General features: G+C 53.7%; 1 protein-coding gene across 1 annotated transcript in view; it reads left to right on the forward strand.

Moving 5' to 3' along the window:
- Positions 1 to 1,417: 1,417 nt before the first annotated feature.
- The window catches only part of LOC132384782 (adenylate cyclase type 5-like), a 179,267-nt gene continuing 160,796 nt past the window's right edge, over positions 1,418 to 19,888 (forward strand). Inside the window, exons 1-3 of the mRNA XM_059956276.1 lie at positions 1,418 to 1,506; positions 3,949 to 4,015; positions 9,329 to 10,136. Coding sequence (XP_059812259.1) covers positions 9,330 to 10,136 — 807 coding nt within the window. The 5' untranslated portion in view covers positions 1,418 to 1,506; positions 3,949 to 4,015; position 9,329. The remainder of the gene's footprint in view (positions 1,507 to 3,948; positions 4,016 to 9,328; positions 10,137 to 19,888) is intronic.

Below are 19,888 nucleotides of genomic sequence, written 5' to 3' on the forward strand. Positions count from 1 at the left end.
TGGAGCTACAACAGGAGCAAACTCTTCGAGTTGACTGGTCAGAGTCTGTCCACAACCGAGGGGAAAGGGCAGATCCTGGTTCAGCCCCAACAGTGGACAGGCCGCGGTTCTGAGTTGTTGCTGAGCTGATCGAGGATGCAGGAGTTACCATCGAGTTACCCATTTTGCCTGCGGGTACCATGGCTGGCAGTGGCCATGGAAAAACCACTCCAGCAAAATCGCCCTTTCCCTCAAAGCAAAAAGAAGACGCCACTTCTGGGACCAGACTGTTTTACCAATGGTGTCCTTGTTCATGTTTCCAACTTTTTTAAAATTTGAGAATTTGCATTTATGGTTCACGAGAATGATTATGGGAATTAAAGGGTTAACGTCTGAGGAGCGGTTGATGGCTCTGCCCGTACTCTCTGCAGTTTAAGAAGAATGGTGGGGGCGGGGAGGATATCATTGAAACCTATCAAATATTGAAAGACCTAGATAGAGTGGACATGGAACGAATGGGGTCCAGAGGGCACAGCCTCAGAATACAAGGACAGAGATAGGGAGGAATTTCTTTAGCCAGGGTGGGGAATTTGTAGAATTCGTTGCTGCAGACGGTAGTGGTGGCCAAGTAATTAAGTAGATTTAAAGTAGAGGTTGATGGGTTCTTCATTAGTAAAGAGCGTCAAAGGTTACAGGGAGAAGGCAGAAGAATGGGGTCGAGAGGGAAAATTAGCCATTATTGAATAGTGAAAAGACTTGATGGGCCGAATGGCCTAATTCTGCTATGTATAACGGTGTTATTTTGTACAGCATTTGAATCTCCCTCTCCCCTCCCTCACACACAGACGTGCATACATAAAATCTGATCATCGTTCACAGGCGCTCTCTGGTGTGAATGTGCAGGCGCGCACACACTCAAATCTTCTGTTCTGCACATGCATTTGATTTACAAACAACACACTCACAGATACGCACCTTCACACACAAAAAAACACACCTAATTCACCTTTGCACGCAAACCGAGACATCTGATTAACCTTACGCGCACTCGCTCTATCGCACTCGCACTCTCTGGTTCTCAAAGTCCCACACCTGATTCTCTTTGGCACACGCAGATGCCACCTGATTCCCTGTAACCATTTTTAATCCTGCCGTTTTAAAATGCACATTATGAATCCCCGCTCCCTCGCCTTCTCCGTTACAGGAGGTGGGGGTGCGCTATGACTGGGGCCTGTCGCTTTAAGTATGAATTACGACAAGGAGCCTGTTTAATTTTCCAGAGATTATTACAGATCCGGGGTAAAGGGCGTTTTATTTTCCAGGGAGGGGATGGAGAGCGAGAGTGCTGGGGGAAAGTACGAAGGACCGCTGTAGAAGGAGTAGCGGAGAAGCCGGGGAGTGGGGGTGCGGCGAGGGGGGGGGAGGGGGAGGGAGAGGGGAGGGAAGGAAGTAACGAGAGGGGAGGGAGGGAAGCCAAAGGCAGCCCTCCTTGACACTCTGCTCACAGGATCGGAGACGGCGTCCCAGGTGAGTGAATGACCGCAGCGCAGCCCGGGTCTTTCCCCTGTTCCGTGGCGATGCCTAGATACATACGGTCGGTTTAGTGGACGGAAGATGAGGTTCACCCCACTCCCCAAATAAATGCACAAATTCCCGAAATAACAGGTATCCCCCGCTCCCCGAGATGGAGAGGGAGGCTATCACTGAGACGGGCGGGTTGTAGATACGGGAGGGTTCATAGAGACAGAGAGGGGTGTAGGGGAGGATGGGGGGGTCATAGAGACAGAGAGGGGTGTAGGGGAGGATGGGGGGTCATAGAGACAGAGAGGGGTGTAGGGGAGGATGGGGGGTCATAGAGACAGAGAGGGATTACAGGAGCTCTCATCCCTCAGACTCACTCTCTCCACACCAACCCCATCTCCAGAGCACCCTCAGCAACCAAGCTTCTCAGGGGAAGAGTTCTGAAGTTTCAACCCACCCCCTACCCTCATCTCGGGGTGGGGAAGAAATGTCTTGCCATCCCTGTCTCCTTATTATGAGAGCCGATCCCCTTATCGTAGACTCCGCAGCCCAGGAGAAATACCCTCCCTCTCCCCTTTGAGCTGTCGGTATCTTTCGATGAGATCTCCTCTGGCTGCCCCCAACCCCAGTCCACTCGATCTCTCCCCACTGGACACACCCTCCGTCCCAGGAATAGGTCTGGAGGGACCTCTGCCCCATTCCTCAGTGGTACATCTGTCGTTCTTCGGGGAGGGAGAGTGGTCTCTGAGAGTGTTCTTACAAGCATCTGGGTTAGCTGGACCCACTCACGATGGCTCACCCAGTAGTGCTGGGGAGGGAGAGAATCATGGGGGGCTGAGGAGGAAGGGTGGGAAAGGAGTGCCCAATACTCTCCTATTCCCTCATCTTTTCCCCCCTAAGAATATAAGAAACAGGATTAGGAGTAGACCATCTGGCCCGTCGAGTCTGTTCCACCGTTCAATAAGATGATGGCTGATCTGGTCGTGGGTTTGTCTTTTCCCTTGTTATGCAGAAATTTATCTCTCTGTGTCTTAAATATATTTAATGATGTAGCCTCTGCTGCTTCTCTGGGCAGAGAATTCCACAGATTCATTACTCTCTGAGAAAAGCAATTTTTCCTCATCTCGGTCCTAAACTGTTCTGCTGAATTTTGAGACCATGTCCTCTAGTTGGCGTCACACTCACAGTAGAAGCCACTTTTCTGCCGCTATCTTATCCTTTTCATAATTTTAGATGTTCCTATAAAATTCCTTCTAATTCTTCAAATTCCAGTGAGTATAGTCCCAGGTGACGCAATCTCTCCTCATAGATTAACCCCCTCATCTCCAGAATCAACCTCTGCGCTGTCTCCAAAGTCAGTGTACTTTTCAAGTTTTGAGACCAGGACTGCAAGCAATATTCCAAGTGTGGCCTTACCAGTACCCTGTACAGTTGCAGTATAACCTCCCTGCCCTTAAATTCAACTCCTCTAACAATGAAGACTGACATTGCATTGGCCTTATCGATAACCTGTTGGATCTGCAAACCAACCTTTTGCCATTTGTGCACGAGCACTCCCAGGTTCTGCAGTACACAGCAGTCTTGCACCACTGAACTTATAATCTGATCTTCTAGTTTTCTTTCCAAAGAGGATGACCTCATATTTACCAACATTGTGCTTCAGACACCAGACCCTTGCCCACTCACTTAACCTATCTATATCTCTCTGTAGACTCTCCACATTCTCTACTCAATCAGCTTTTCCACTCAGTTTAGTATCACCAGCAAACTTAGATAAGCCACGATTGGTCCACTCACTACTGACTGCCAACCAGAGAAACACCTATTTATCCCAGCTTTTCCTTCTGTTGGTTAACCAATCATCTACACATGCTAATACATTAACCCTAACTTATGGATGTCTTCCCCACCCCTTCCACCCTCTCCCCACATCCTCCCTCTCCAAACTACCCCCACTCCCTCTTCCCCCTACAGCCCTTTCACCAACCACCCCCCCCCCCCACGTCTCGACCCAAATTGGACTGGTTTGGTTCGACATCAGGATTGGTTATAGAGTCACACAGCTCAGAAACTGGTCAGACCGGTCCATGTCAGTCAAGGCTCCCATATGATGCTTCCAATCTAAGCATTTGGCCCACATTCTTATAAACATTTCCCATACATGGAATTGCCCAAGTGCTTTTTAAATGTTGTTAATGTCCCTGCCTCAATCTGGCAGCTTGATCCATACATCCATCAGGCTCTGGGCGAAAAAGTTGCCCCTCAGTTTCCTATTAAATCTCTCCCTCTCACCTTCAACCTGCACCCTCTGGATCCCACTGTGCCAACATTGGGAAGGAGGAAAATGCAGGAATAACGTTCCGTGTGCTGTGAGAGGGATGTAGAGGGTGGATCTGGAACTGGCTGCTTGCTGATGGAAGGTGTGTCTCTCTTTGTCCCTGTGGTCAGATCAATAAGAGGGTCCCCTCAGTGAAACAGTGTCCCAGGACGCATCTGCATTGGATGTGGAAACTAGGTAAGTCTCAGCGAGGAATTCTTTGGCGGGTTCCTGCAGCGCAGCGCTCCCTGCTCACCACCCCTACCAAAGCACGGTGCTCCCTCCACTCTGCCCGTCCGATAGCGGGGGGGGGGGGGGGGGGGGGGGGGGGGGCGCTCCCTCATCTCTGCCCGTCAGACAAAGGGGCGCTCCCTCATGTTCGTTCGTCAGAAGAAGGTGGAACCCGCTCCCTCATATTCGCCCGTCTGACAGAGGGTGTTCCTCCTCTCCTCCCGTACGACAGAGGGGCGCTCCCTCATCGCTGTCCATCAGACAATGAGGTGCTCCCTCTTCTCCATCCCTCTCACGGGGGAAAAAAGAGGCGCTCCCTCATTACCAGCCGTCTCACGGCACAGCGCTCCCTCCTTACCGCCCCTCCAAAGGTGAGGCGCTACCCCCTCACCGTCCTTCCCACAAGTACAGTGCTCCCTCCTCACCGCCCCTCCCACAGCGGGGCGCAGGCTCCTCACCACCCCTCCCACAGCGGGGCGCACCCTCCTCACAGCCCCTCCCACAGCGGGGCGCAGGCTCCTCACCGCCCCTCCCACAGCGGGGCGCAGGCTCCTCACCGCACCTCCCACAGCGGGGCGCAGGCTCCTCACCGCCCCTCCCACAGCGGGGCACACCCTCCTCACCGCCCCTCCCACAGCGGGGCGCAGGCTCCTCACAGCCCCTCCCACAGCAGGGCGCACCCTCCTCACCGCCCCTCCACAGCAGGGCGCACCCTCCTCACCGCCCCTCCCACAGCGGGGCGCAGGCTCCTCACCGTCCCTCCCACAGCGGGGCGCACCCTCCTCACCGCCCCTCCCACAGCGGGGCGCACCCTCCTCACCGCCCCTCCCACAGCGGGGCGCAGGCTCCTCACCGCCCCTCCCACAGCGGGGTGCAGGCTCCTCACAGCCCCTCCCACAGCGGGGCGCACCCTCCTCACCGCCCCTCCCACAGCGGGGCGCAGGCTCCTCACCACCCATCCCACACAGCGGGGCGCAGGCTCCTCACCGCCCCTCCCACAGCGGGGCGCAGGCTCCTCACCTCCCCTCCCACAGCGGGGCGCACCCTCCTCACCACCCCTCCCACAGCGGGGCGCAGGCTCCTCACCGCACCTCCCACAGCGTGGCGCAGGCTCCTCACCGCCCCTCCCACAGTGGGGCGCAGGCTCCTCACCGCCCCTCCCACAGCGGGACGCAGGCTCCTCACCGCCCCTCCCACAGCAGGGCGCACCCTCCTCACCGCCCCTCCCACAGCAGGGCGCACCCTCCTCACCGCCCCTCCCACAGCGGGGCGCAGGCTCCTCACCGCCCCTCCCACAGCGGGGCGCACCCTCCTCACCGCCCCTCCCACAGCGGGGCACACCCTCCTCACCGCCCCTCCCACAGCGGGGCGCACCCTCCTCACCGCCCCTCCCACAGCGGGGCGCAGGCTCTTCACCGCCCCTCCCACAGCGGGGCGCAGGCTCCTCTCCGCCCCTCCCACAGCGGGGCGCAGGCTCCTCACCGCCCCTCCCACAGCGGGGCACACCCTCCTCACCGCCCCACCCACTGCGGGGCGCACCCTCCTCACAGCCCCTCCCACAGCGGGGCGCAGGCTCCTCACCGCCCCTCCCACAGCAGGCGCACCCTCCTCACCGCCCCTCCCACAGCGGGGCGCACCCTCCTCACCGCCCCTCCCACAGCGGGGCGCAGGCTCCTCACCGCCCCTCCCACAGCGGGGCGCAGGCTCCTCTCCGCCCCTCCCACAGCGGGGCGCAGGCTCCTCACCGCCCCTCCCACAGCGGGGCGCAGGCTCCTCACCGCCCCTCCCACAGCGTGGCGCACCCTCCTCACCGCCCCTCCCACAGCAGGGCGCAGGCTCCTCACCGCCCCTCCCACAGCGTGGCGCAGGCTCCTCACCGCCCCTCCCACAGCGGGGCACACCCTCCTCACCGCCCCTCCCACAGCGGGGCACAGGCTCCTCACCGCCCCTCCCACAGCGGGCGCAGGCTCCTCACCGCCCCTCCCACAGCGGGGCGCAGGCTCCTCACCGCCCCTCCCACAGCGGGGCGCAGGCTCCTCACCGCCCCTCCCACAGCGTGGCGCAGGCTCCTCACCGCCCCTCCCACAGCGGGGCACACCCTCCTCACCACCCCTCCCACAGCGGGGTGCAGGCTCCTCACCACCCCTCCCACAGCGGGGCGCACCCTCCTCACAGCCCACTCACAGCAACACGGTGCTCCCTTCTCACCGCCAATTTTACAGTGAGGCGCTCCCTCTTCACCCCTCCCACAGTGGGGTTTTCCCTCCTCACCACCCCGCCTCCTCAATGCCCACCCCACATTGTGCCGCTCCCCCAACCCTCCTCTCCGACAGTGGGGCGCTCCCTCCTCTCCGCTCGTCCGACAACAAGGCGCTCCCTCTTATACGACCGTCCGACAGAGGGGCTCCCCCTTCTCTCCTCCCGTCCGACAGAGGTGCGCTCTCATCTCCGCCCATCTGTCTGCGGGGTGCTCCCTCCTCACCGTCCTTCCCTCCAGTACAGTGCTCCCTCCTCACCACCCCTCCCACAGCGGGGCGCAGGCTCCTCAACGCCCCTCCCACAGCGGGGCACAGGCTCCTCACCGCCCCTCCCACAGCGGGGCGCAGGCTCCTCACCACCCCTCCCACAGCGGGGCGCACCCTCCTCACCACCCCTCCCACAGCGTGGCGCAGGCTCCTCACCGCCCCTCCCACAGCGGGGTGCAGGCTCCTCACCGCCCCTCCCACAGCGGGGCGCAGGCTCCTCACCACCCCTCCCACAGCGGGGTGCAGGCTCCTCACCACCCCTCCCACAGCGGGGCGCACCCTCCTCACAGCCCACTCACAGCAACACGGTGCTCCCTTCTCACCGCCAATTTTACAGTGAGGCGCTCCCTCTTCACCCCTCCCACAGTGGGGTTTTCCCTCCTCACCACCCCGCCTCCTCAATGCCCACCCCACATTGGGGCGCTCCCTCCACCCTCCTCTCCGACAGCGGGGCGCTCCCTCCTCTCCGCTCGTCCGACAACAAGGCGCTCCCTCTTATACGACCGTCCGACAGAGGGGCTCCCCCTTCTCTCCTCCCGTCCGACAGAGGTGCGCTCTCATCTCCGCCCATCTGTCTGCGGGGTGCTCCCTCCTCACCGTCCTTCCCTCCAGTACAGTGCTCCCTCCTCACCACCCCTCCCACAGCGGGGCGCAGGCTCCTCACCGCCCCTCCCACAGCGGGGCGCAGGCTCCTCACCGCCCCTCCCACAGCGGGGCGCAGGCTCCTCACCGCCCCTCCCACAGCGGGGCGCAGGCTCCTCACCGCCCCTCCCACAGCGGGGCGCACCCTCCTCACCGCCCCTCCCACAGCGTGGCGCAGGCTCCTCACCGCCCCTCCCACAGCGGGGTGCAGGCTCCTCACCACCCCTCCCACAGCGGGGCGCTCCCTCCTCTCCGCTCGTCCGACAACAAGGCGCTCCCTCTTATACGACCGTCCGACAGAGGGGCTCCCCCTTCTCTCCTCCCGTCCGACAGAGGTGCGCTCTCATCTCCGCCCATCTGTCTGCGGGGTGCTCCCTCCTCACCGTCCTTCCCTCCAGTACAGTGCTCCCTCCTCACCACCCCTCCCACAGCGGGGCGCAGGCTCCTCACCGCCCCTCCCACAGCGGGGCGCAGGCTCCTCACCGCCCCTCCCACAGCGGGGCGCAGGCTCCTCACCGCCCCTCCCACAGCGGGGCGCAGGCTCCTCACCGCCCCTCCCACAGCGGGGCGCAGGCTCCTCACCGCCCCTCCCACAGCGGGGCGCACCCTCCTCACCGCCCCTCCCACAGCGTGGCGCAGGCTCCTCACCGCCCCTCCCACAGCGGGGTGCAGGCTCCTCACCACCCCTCCCACAGCGGGGCGCACCCTCCTCACAGCCCACTCACAGCAACACGGTGCTCCCTTCTCACCGCCAATTTTACAGTGAGGCGCTCCCTCTTCACCCCTCCCACAGCGGGGTTTTCCCTCCTCACCACCCCGCCTCCTCAATGCCCACCCCACATTGGGGCGCTCCCTCCACCCTCCTCTCCGACAATGGGGCGCTCCCTCTTATACGACCGTCTGACAGAGGGGCTCCCCCTTCTCTCCTCCCGTCCGACAGAGGTGCGCTCTCATCTCCGCCCATCTGTCTGCGGGGTGCTCCCTCCTCACCGTCCTTCCCTCCAGTACAGTGCTCCCTCCTAACCGCCCCTCCCACAGCGGGGCGCTCCCTCTTCTCCACCCCGCCCACAGCGTGGGGTTCTCTCCTGACCATTCCTCCTTCAGGGGGCGCTCCCTCCTCACCGCCCCTCCAAAGGCGGGGCGCTCCCTTATCACCGACCCTCCCATAGCGGAGCTCACCCTCCTCACTGCCCCTCCTACAGCACGGCGCACCCTCCTCACCGCCCCTCCCACAGCACGGCGCTCCCCCTCACCGCCCCTCCCACAGCACGGCGCTCCCCCCTCACCGCCCCTCCCACAGCACGGCTCTCCCCCCTCACCGCCCCTCCCACAGCACGGCGCTCCCTCCTCACTGCCCGTTCGACAGCGGTGTGCTCCCTTCTCTCTACCTGTCCGACAGAGGGGCGCTCCCTCATCTCAGCCCGTCCGACAGAGTGGCGCTCAGTCCTCTCCGCCCGTCTGACATATGGGCGCTCCCTCCTCACTGTCCGTCCGATAGATTGGCGTTCCCTCCTCACCGTCCGTCCGATAGAGGGGCATTCCTCCTTTCCTCCCGTCCGACAGAGGGGCGCTCCCTCCTCACCGTCCATCCGACAAAGGGTTGCTCCCTCCTCCCACCCCTCTCACAGCACAGCGCTCCCTGCTCACCGCCCGACCGATAGCGAGGCGCTCCCCCTCACCGCCCCTCCAAAGGTGGGGTGCTCCCTCCTCGCTGCACCTCCCACAGCGGGGGGGGGGCGCTCCCTCCGCACCTCCCCTCTCACAGCGGGGGGGCGCTCCCTCCTCACCTCCCCTCCCACAGCATGGTGCTCCCTGCACCCAGACCCTCTCACAGCGTCTCCCGGCGCTCCTTTAATCAGTTTCTCTTTGTCTTACGCATATATTTCTTGTCTTTCCCCCCCCCCACCTCTAATATGCTCCTTCTCTTTCCACCCCCTCCTCTGTTTCCCTCTCTCCCTCCCACCTCCCTCTGTCCATTTCTCTGTCATTACTCATTCTACCCTCACCCTCTCTCCCTACAACGCACTCCCATTTTTCCTCTATCATCCTCTCTCTCTCCCTCCCTCCAAACCCTTCCTCCCCTCACCCCTCCACCCCCCCACTCCTCTTCCAGCATGTCCTGGTTCGGAGGTACTCTGCTTGGTGACCACAAATCCAGCTGGTCTGAATCTACGCAGCCCCCTCCTCATCCATCTCCCACCCCTGATGATGCCTTCCGCCCTGGCCATTGTGGGGCATTATCCCTCAGCTGCTGGGCCGAGCCAGTGACAGAGCCTGCTCTGCCACTCTCTTCCCCGGGAAAGGAGGTGGGAGACCACAGCCCATCCAAAGGGGAGGAGTCTCCTCTTCGCCCTGGTTCCCGAGCGGAAAGTGAGGGGGATGTAGGGCGGCCCGTCTGCCCCTCCCTGTGGCAGAGTGTGCGGAGGGTCTTCCTCTCTAAGCAGTTCAAGTCTGAGAAGCTGGAATCTCTCTACCAGCATTACCTGCTGCGCCTTAACCAGGGCAGCCTCACCATGCTGCTGGCCCTGCTGGCACTGGCATGCGGCCTCCTCACCGCCCTGCATTGCGCCCAGGGGCCCCTGCGGGCCCCCTACCTGGGTGTGCTGTCGGCCGCCGCCACCCTCCTGCTCCTGCTGGCAGGGGCCTGCAGTCTCGGCTCCAGCCCCCAGCCTGACCGGGTCAACCTGGCCTGCTACCTGGTGGTGGGGCTGCTGCTGGCGGTGCAGGCGGCCCTCCTGCTCACGCTGCGGCCCCCCAGCCCCTCTGGCGGCCTCTGGTGGTCTGTCCTCTCCATCCACGTCGTCTATGCCATGCTGCCAGTCCGCACGAGGGTGGCAGTGGTCAGCGGCACCCTCCTCTCCACCCTGCACCTGGCTGTGTGCTGGTACTGCAACCGGGAGGAGCCCTTCCTCAGGAAGCAGGTGAGGGGGAGGGTGGGGAGAGGTGGGGATACCACAACCGGGAGGAAACCTCTTCCCTGAGGAGAGGGGGTGGGATGGGGCAAGATGGAGGGGACGGGGAGGACTCCTTCTTGAGGAAGCAGTTGGGATGGTATGGGGTGGGGAGTGCGAGGAGAGGGTGGTGTGGAGGACGGTGGAGGGGGGTGGGGAATGGTGCCCAGGTGCTGCAAACGGGAGGATCGCTTCCTCAGAAGCAGATGATGGGTTCGGGGCCTGCCTTGTCTGTGCCAAACTAGTTAAACATAATTAAGCACCCAACTAAACTAATCCCTTCTGTTGACACAATGTCCATATTCCACCATCACCCTGGCAGCACATTCCAGACACCTGCCACTGTCTGTGTGTAAGAAAAACAACTTGCGCTGTACATCTCCTTAGAATTTAACCCCTCTCACCTTAAATGCATGCCTTCTGGGACTAGACAATGCGACCCCGGGGGTGAAAGATTCCGGCTGTCTAATCTATCAGTGCCTCTCATGATCTTACAAACCTCTCAGATCTCTCCTCAGCCTCCACCACTCCAGAGAAAACAACTCAAGTTTGTCCAGCCTCTCCTTCTAGCTCATGTCCTCTAATCCATGCAGCAGAGGGGCTTAGACAGACACGTGGATGTGAAGGGAATGGAGGGAGGTGGACATTGTGCAGGCAGAAGGGATTAGTTTAGTTTGGCAGAGACATCTGAGCCAAAGGGTCTGTTCTATGTCCCAAAGATCCTTTGCAGGAATGCTTGGCATCTGGGAACAGAGGAGCCGTGAAAAATGTTTCAGGCCATAGAACTGGGAAAGAGAGAGAATGTCAGCTTTAAATTCCAGACAACATGAAGGGCATAAATAAGAGTGGAGAAAGAGAGTGCACAAAATTCCTGTTTTGCACAAAGAAGCAATCAAAGGCAAGGCTGCAGTGTTGCTGTACTGAGGTGGTGATCAGGGTTGTGCCGGTTGGTTCAGGAACCGAATGGTTGAAGGGAAGTAGCTGTTCCTGGACCTGGTGGTGTGGGACTCCAGGCTTCTGAACCTCCCGCCTGATGGGAGCTGTGAGAAGATGGGATGGCTCGGATGGTGGGGATCTCTGATGATGGATTTTTGTCTCATAGTTTGCCTCCCAGGTGCCAGGGTCTGGGATGTTTCTGATCACGTCCACAATATCCTGAAGTGGGAAGGAGAACAGATGGGGCTGTGGTCCATATTAGTACCAATGACATAGGCAGGAAAAGGGAGGAGGTCCTGAAAGCAGACTTCAGGGAGTTACACACACAAAATGCTGTTGGAACGCAGCAGGCCAGGCAGCATCTATAAGGAGAAGCACTGTCGACATTTTGGGTTGAGACCCTTCATCAGGACTAACTGAAAGGAAAGATAGTAAGAGATTTGAAAGTAGGAGGGGGAGGGGAAAATGCGAAATGATAGGAGAGGACTGGAGGGGGTCGAATCACCTTTCTGGTTCTCAGCTTCACCCCACCTTTGCATCATCACTGGGGACGGGAGAGGTTCCGGAGGATTGGAGGGTTGCGGATGTTGTTCCCTTATTCAAGAAAGGGAGTAGAGATAGCCCAGGAAATTATAGACCAGTCAGTCTTACCTCAGTGATTGGTAAATTGATGGAGAAGATCCTGAGAAGCAGGATTTATGAACATTTGTAGAGGCATAATATGATTAGGAATAGTCAGCATGGCTTTGTCAAAGACAGGTCGTGCCTTACAAGACTGATTGAATTTTTTGAGGATGTGACTAAACACATTGATGAGGGTAGAGCAGTAGATGTAGTGTATATGGATTTCAGCAAGGCATTTGATAAGGTACCCCATGCAAGGCTTATTGAGAAAGTAAGGAGGAATGGGATCCCAGGGGACATTGCTTTGTGGATCCAGAACTGGCTTGCACACACAAGGCAAAGAGTGGTTGTAGACGGATCATATTCTGCATGGAGTTTGGTCACCAGTGGAGTGCCTCAGGGATCTGTTCTGGGACCCTTACTCTTCGTGATTTTTATAAATGACCTGGATGAGGAAGTGGAGGGATGGGTTAGTAAATTTGCTGATGACACAAAGGTTGAAGGTGTTGTGGATAGTGTGGAGGGCTGTCAGAGGTTACAGTGGGGCATTGATAGGTGGAGACTGAAACGATAGGGTCTTTTAAGAGACTCCTCGACAGGTGCATGGAGCTAAAAAAAATAGAGGGTTATGGGTAACGCAAGGTAATTTCTAAGGTAAGGACATGTTCAGCACAAATTGGTGGGCTGAAGGGCCTGTATTGTGCTGTAGGTTTTCTATATTTCTATGTTCCTTTGTTAAGGCAGCACTTCCTGTAGATACTACCGATGGTGGGGGGGGGGGGGGTGGGGGGGGGAGTGCCCTTGATGTACTGGGCAGAGTCCACTGCAACGTCTCTTTCCACACATTCAGATTACTGTGATGCAATCGGTCAGTGCAGAGTGCAGACAGTGAGAGATAAGAAGTACTGGTCCTGGCATTGTAACTGTTCAGGGGAACACTGGGTGGGGGGGGGGGGGGAAGGAGGAGTACGACAGGAATCAGAGGGTTACTCCACAGACGGAAGTAAGAAGTTCCACAAAGGGACCAGTTGCTCAGAATGACGGTCACTCACTGTGTAACTGTACAGAGATACTTTATTCAGGGTGAGGGTCACACAATGTGTAACTGTACAGAGTCACTGTTTATTCAGGGTGAGGGTCACTCACTCTGTTACCGTACAGAGTCACTGTTTATTCAGGGTGAGGGTCACTCACTGAGTAAGTGAACAGAGTCACTGTATATTCAGGGTAAGGGTCACTCACTGTGTAACTGTACAGAGTCACTGTTTATTCACGGTGACGGTCACTCACTGTGTTACTGTACAGAGTCACTGTTTATTCACGGTGACGGTCACTCACTGTGTAACTGTACAGAGTCACTGTTTATTCAGGGTGAGGGTCACACACTGTGTAACTGTACAGAGTCACTGTTTATTCAGGGTGACGGTCACTCACTGTGTAACTGTACAGAGTCACTGTTTATTCAGAGTAAGGGTCACTCACTGTGTAACTGTACAGAGTCACTGTTTATTCAGGGTGACGGTCACTCACTGTGTAACTGTACAGAGTCACTTTATTCAGGGTGAGGGTCACACACTGTGTAACTGTACAGAGATACTTTATTCAGGGTGAGGGTCACACAATGTGTAACTGTACAGAGTCACTGTTTATTCAGGGTGATGGTCACTCACTGTGTAACTGAACAGAGTCACTGTTTATTCAGGGTGACGGTCACTCACTGTAACTGTACAGAGTCACTGTTTATTCAGGGTGACGGTCACTCACTGTGTAACTGTACAGAGTCACTGTTTATTCAGGGTGAGGGTCACACACTGTGTAACTGTACAGAGTCACTGTTTATTCAGGGCGAGGGTCACTCACTGTGTAACTGTACAGAGTCACTGTTTATTCAGGGTGAGGGTCACTCACTGTGTAACTGTACAAAGTCAATGTTTATTCAGGCTGAAGGTCACTCACTGTAACTGTACAGAGTCACTCCTTATTCAGCGTGAAGGTCACTCACTGTGCAACTGTACAGAGTCACTGTTTATTCAAGGTGATGGTCACTCACTGTGTAACTGTACAGAGTCACTCCTTGTTCAGCGTGAAGGTCACTCACTGTGCAACTGTACAGAGTCACTGTTTATTCAGGGTGAGGGTCAATCACTGTGTAACTGTACAGAGTCACTGTTTATACAGGATGTGAGTCACACTGTGTAACTGTACAGAGTCACGGCTTATTCAGAGTGAGGGTCACTCACTATGTAACTGTACAGAGTCACTGTTTATTCAGGGTGACGGTCACTCACTGTGTAACTGTACAGAGTCTCTGTTTATTCAGGTTGATGTTCACTCACTGTGTAACTGTACAGAGTCTCTGTTTATTCCGGTTGATGTTCACTCACTGTGTAACTGTACAGAGTCACTGTTTATTCATGGTGAGGGTCACTCACTGTAACTGTACAGAGTCACTGTTTATTCAGGCTGAGGGCCACTCACTGTGTAACCATTCAGAGTCACTGTTTATTCAGAGTGACTGTCATTCACTGTGTAACTGTCCAGAGTCACTCTTTATTCAGGGTGAGGGTCACGCACTGCTTAACTATACAGAGTCAATGTTTATTCAGGGTGAGGGTCAGTCACTGTGTAACTGTCCAGAGTCACTCTTTATTCAGGGTGAGGGTCACGCACTGCTTAACTATACAGAGTCACTGTTTATTCAGGGTGAGGGTCAGTCACTGTGTAACTGTACAGAGTCACTCTTTATTCAGGGTGAGGGTCACGCACTGCTTAACTATACAGAGTCAATGTTTATTCAGGGTGAGGGTCAGTCACTGTGTAACTGTACAGAGTCACTGTTTATTCAGAGTGACGGTAACTCACTGTGTAACTGTACAGATTCACTGTTTCTTCAGGGTGAGGGTCACTCACTGTGTAACTGTATAGAGTCACTACATATTCAGGGTGACAGTCACTCACTGTGTAACTGTACAAATTCACTGTTTATTCAGGGTGAGGGTCCCTCACTGCGTAACTGTACAGGGTCACTGTTTATTCAGGGTGAGGGTCACTCACTGTAACTGTACAGAGTAACTGTTTATTAAGGGTGAAGGTCACTCACAGAAACTGTACAGATTAACTGTTTATTCAGGTTGAGGGTCACTCACTGTAACTGTACAGAGTCACTGTTTATTCAGGATGATGGTCACTCACTGTGTAACTGTACAGAGTCTCTGTTTATTCAGGTTGATGTTCACTCACTGTGTGACTGTACAGAGTCTCTGTTTATTCAGGTTGATGTTCACTCACTGTGTAACTGTACAGAGTCACTGTTTATTCATGGTGAGGGTCACTCACTGTAACTGTACAGAGTCACTGTTTATTCAGGCTGAGGGCCACTCACTGTGTAACCATTCAGAGTCGCTGTTTATTCAGAGTGACTGTCATTCACGGTGTAACTGTCCAGAGTCACTCTTTATTCAGGGTGAGGGTCATGCACTGCTTAACTATACAGAGTCAATGTTTATTCAGGGTGAGGGTCAGTCACTGTGTAACTGTACAGAGTCACTGTTTATTCAGAGTGACGGTAACTCACTGTGTAACTGTACAGATTCACTGTTTCTTCAGGGTGAGGGTCACTCACTGTGTAACTGTATAGAGTCACTACATATTCAGGGTGACGGTCACTCACTGTGTAACTGTACAAATTCACTGTTTATTCAGGGTGAGGGTCCCTCACTGCGTAACTGTACAGGGTCACTGTTTATTCAGGGTGAGGGTCACTCACTGTAACTGTACAGAGTAACTGTTTATTAAGGGTGAAGGTCACTCACAGAAACTGTACAGATTAACTGTTTATTCAGGTTGAGGGTCACTCACTGTAACTGTACAGAGTCACTGTTTATTCAGGATGATGGTCACTCACTTTAACTACAGAATCCCTATTTATTCAGGGTGAGGGTCACTCACCCTAACTGTAGAGAGTTACTCTTTAATTAAGTTGAGGGTCACTCACTGCAACTGTACAGAGTCACTGTTTATTCAGGATGAGGGTCACTCACTGTGTAACTGTACAGAGTCACTGTTTATTCAGGGTGAGGGTCACTCACTGTAACTGTACAGAGTCACTGTTTATTCAGGCTGAGGGTCACTCACTGTAACTGTACAGAGTCACTGTTTATTCAGGTGGAGGGTCACTCACTGTGTAACTGTACAGAGTCTCTGTTTATTCAGGTTGATGTTCACTCACTGTGTAACTGTACAGAGTCTCTGTTTATTCAGGTTGATGTTCACTCACTGTGTAACTGTATAGATTCACTGTTTCTTCAGGGTGAGGGTCACTCACTGTGTAACTGTATAGAGTCACTACATATTCAGGGTGACAGTCACTCACTGTGTAACTGTACAAATTCACTGTTTATTCAGGGTGAGGGTCCCTCACTGCGTAACTGTACAGGGTCACTGTTTATTCAGGGTGAGGGTCACTCACTGTAACTGTACAGAGTAACTGTTTATTAAGGGTGAAGGTCACTCACAGAAACTGTACAGATTAACTGTTTATTCAGGTTGAGGGTCACTCACTGTAACTGTACAGAGTCACTGTTTATTCAGGATGATGGTCACTCACTTTAACTACAGAGTCCCTATTTATTCAGGGTGAGGGTCACTCACCCTAACTGTAGAGAGTTACTCTTTAATTAAGTTGAGGGTCACTCACTGCAACTGTACAGAGTCACTGTTTATTCAGGATGAGGGTCACTCACTGTGTAACTGTACAGAGTCACTGTTTATTCAGGGTGAGGGTCACTCACTGTGTAACTGTACAGAGTCACTGTTTATTCAGGGTGAGGGTCACTCACTGTGTAACTGTACAGAGTTACTGTTTATTCAGGGTCAGGGTCACTCACTGTAACTGTTCAGAGTCACTATTTATTCAGGGTGAGGGTCACTCACTGTAACTGTACAGAGTCACTGTTTATTCAGGCTGAGGGTCACTCACTGTAACTGTACAGAGTCACTGTTTATTCAGGTGGAGGGTCACTCACTGTGTAACTGTACAGAGTCACTGTTTATTCATGGTGAGGGTCACTCACTGTAACTGTACAGAGTCACTGTTCATTCAGGCTGAGGGCCACTCACTGTGTAACCATTCAGAGTCGCTGTTTATTCAGAGTGACTGTCATTCACTGTGTAACTGTCCAGAGTCACTCTTTATTCAGGGTGATGGTCACGCACTGCTTAACTATACAGAGTCAATGTTTATTCAGGGTGAGGGTCAGTCACTGTGTAACTGTACAGAGTCACTGTTTATTCAGAGTGACGGTAACTCACTGTGTAACTGTACAGATTCACTGTTTCTTCAGGGTGAGGGTCACTCACTGTGTAACTGTATAGAGTCACTACATATTCAGGGTGACGGTCACTCACTGTGTAACTGAACAAATTCACTGTTTATTCAGGGTGAGGGTCCCTCACTGTGTAACTGTACAGGGTCACTGTTTATTCAGGGTGAGGGTCACTCACTGTAACTGTACAGAGTAACTGTTTATTAAGGGTGAAGGTCACTCACAGAAACTGTACAGATTAACTGTTTATTCAGGTTGAGGGTCACTCACTGTAACTGTACAGAGTCACTGTTTATTCAGGATGTGGGTCGCTCACTGTAACTGTACAGTGTCACTGTTTATTCAGGATGAGGGTCACTCACTGTAACTGTACAGAGTCACTGTTTATTCAGGATGACGGTGACTCACTGTGTAACTGTACAGAGTCACTGTTTATTCATGTTGAGGGTCAATCACGGTAACTGTACAGAGTCACTGTTTATTCAGGATGTGGGTCACACTGTGTAACTGTACAGAGTCACTGTTTATTCAGGGTGAGGGTCACTCACTGTAACTATACAGAGTCAATGTTTATTCAGGGTGACAGTCACTCACTGTGTAACTGTACAGAGTCACTGTTTATTCAGTTTGAAGGTCACTCACTGTATAACTGTGCAGAGTCACTGTTTATTCATGTTGAGGGTCAATCACTGTAACTGTACAGAGTCACTGTTTATTCAGGATGTGGGTCACACTGTGTAACTGTACAGAGTCACTGTTTATTCAGGGTGAGGGTCACTCACTGTAACTATACAGAGTCAATGTTTATTCAGGGTGACGGTCACTCACTGTGTAACTGTACAGAGTCACTGTTTATTCAGGGTGAGGGTCAGTCACTGTGTAACTGTACAGAGTCACTGTTTATTCAGAGTGACGGTAACTCACTGTGTAACTGTACAGATTCACTGTTTCTTCAGGGTGAGGGTCACTCACTGTGTAACTGTATAGAATCACTACATATTCAGGGTGACAGTCACTCACTGTGTAACTGTACAAATTCACTGTTTATTCAGGGTGAGGGTCCCTCACTGCGTAACTGTACAGAGTAACTGTTTATTAAGGGTGAAGGTCACTCACAGAAACTGTACAGATTAACTGTTTATTCAGGTTGAGGGTCACTCACTGTAACTGTACAGAGTCACTGTTTATTCAGGATGATGGTCACTCACTGTAACAGTACAGAGTCACTGTTTATTCAGGCTGAGGGCCACTCACTGTGTAACCATTCAGAGTCGCTGTTTATTCAGAGTGACTGTCATTCACTGTGTAACTGTCCAGAGTCACTCTTTATTCAGGGTGAGGGTCACGCACTGCTTAACTATACAGAGTCAATGTTTATTCAGGCTGAGGGTCAGTCACTGTGTAACTGTACAGAGTCACTGTTTATTCAGAGTGACGGTAACTCACTGTGTAACTGTACAGATTCACTGTTTCTTCAGGGTGAGGGTCACTCACTGTGTAACTGTATAGAGTCACTACATATTCAGGGTGATGGTCACTCACTGTGTAACTGTACAAATTCACTGTTTATTCAGGGTGAGGGTCCCTCACTGCATAACTGTACAGGGTCACTGTTTATTCAGGGTGAGGGTCACTCACTGTAACTGTACAGAGTAACTGTTTATTAAGGGTGAAGGTCACTCACAGAAACTGTACAGATTAACTGTTTATTCAGGTTGAGGGTCACTCACTGTAACTGTACAGAGTCACTGTTTATTCAGGGTGAGGGTCACTCACTGTAACTGTACACAGTCACTATTTATTTAGGGCGAGGGTCACTCACTGTAACTGTACAGAGTCACTGTTTATTCAGGGTGACGGTCACTCACTGTGTAACTGTACAGAGTCACTGTTTATTCAGGGTGAGGGTCAGTCACTGTGTAACTGTACAGAGTCACTGTTTATTCACGGTGACGGTGACTCACTGTGTAACTGTACAGAGTCACTGTTTATTCATGTTGAGGGTCAATCACGGTAACTGTACAGAGTCACTGTTTATTCAGGATGTGGGTCACACTGTGTAACTGTACAGAGTCACTGTTTATTCAGGGTGAGGGTCACTCACTGTAACTATACAGAGTCAATGTTTATTCAGGGTGACGGTCACTCACTGTGTAACTGTACAGAGTCACTCCTTATTCAGGGTGACGGTCACTCACTGTGTAACTGTACAGAGTCACTCCTTATTCAGGGTGACGGTCACTCACTGTGTAACTATACAGAGTCACTGTTTATTCAGGGTGAGGGTAACTCACTGTGTAACTGTACAGAGTCTCTGTTTATTCAGGGTGAGCGTCACTCACTGTGTAACTGTACAGAGTCACTGCATATTCAGGGTGACGGTCACTCACTGCGTAACTGTACAGAGTCACTGTTTATTCAGGGTGAGGGTCACTCACTGTGTAACTGTACAGAGTCACTGTTTATTCAGGGTGAGGGTCACTCACTGTGTAACTGTACAGGGTCACTGTTTATTCAGGGTGAGGGTCACTCACTGTAACTGTACAGAGTAACTGTTTATTAAGGGTGAAGGTCACTCACTGAAACTGTACAGATTAACAGTTTATTCAGGTTGAGGGTCACTCTCTGTAACTGTACAGTGTCACTGTTTATTCAGTTTGAAGGTCACTCACTGTATAACTGTACAGAGTCACTGTTTATTCATGTTGAGGGTCATTCACTGTAACTGTACAGAATCACTGTTTATTCAGGATGTGTGTCACACTGTGTAACTGTACAGAGTCACTGTTCATTCAGGGTGAGGGTCACTCATTGTGTAACTGTACAGAGTCACTGTTT

The sequence above is a fragment of the Hypanus sabinus genome, chromosome X1 (genome assembly GCF_030144855.1).
Source record: "Hypanus sabinus isolate sHypSab1 chromosome X1, sHypSab1.hap1, whole genome shotgun sequence".
NCBI lineage: Eukaryota > Metazoa > Chordata > Chondrichthyes > Myliobatiformes > Dasyatidae > Hypanus > Hypanus sabinus.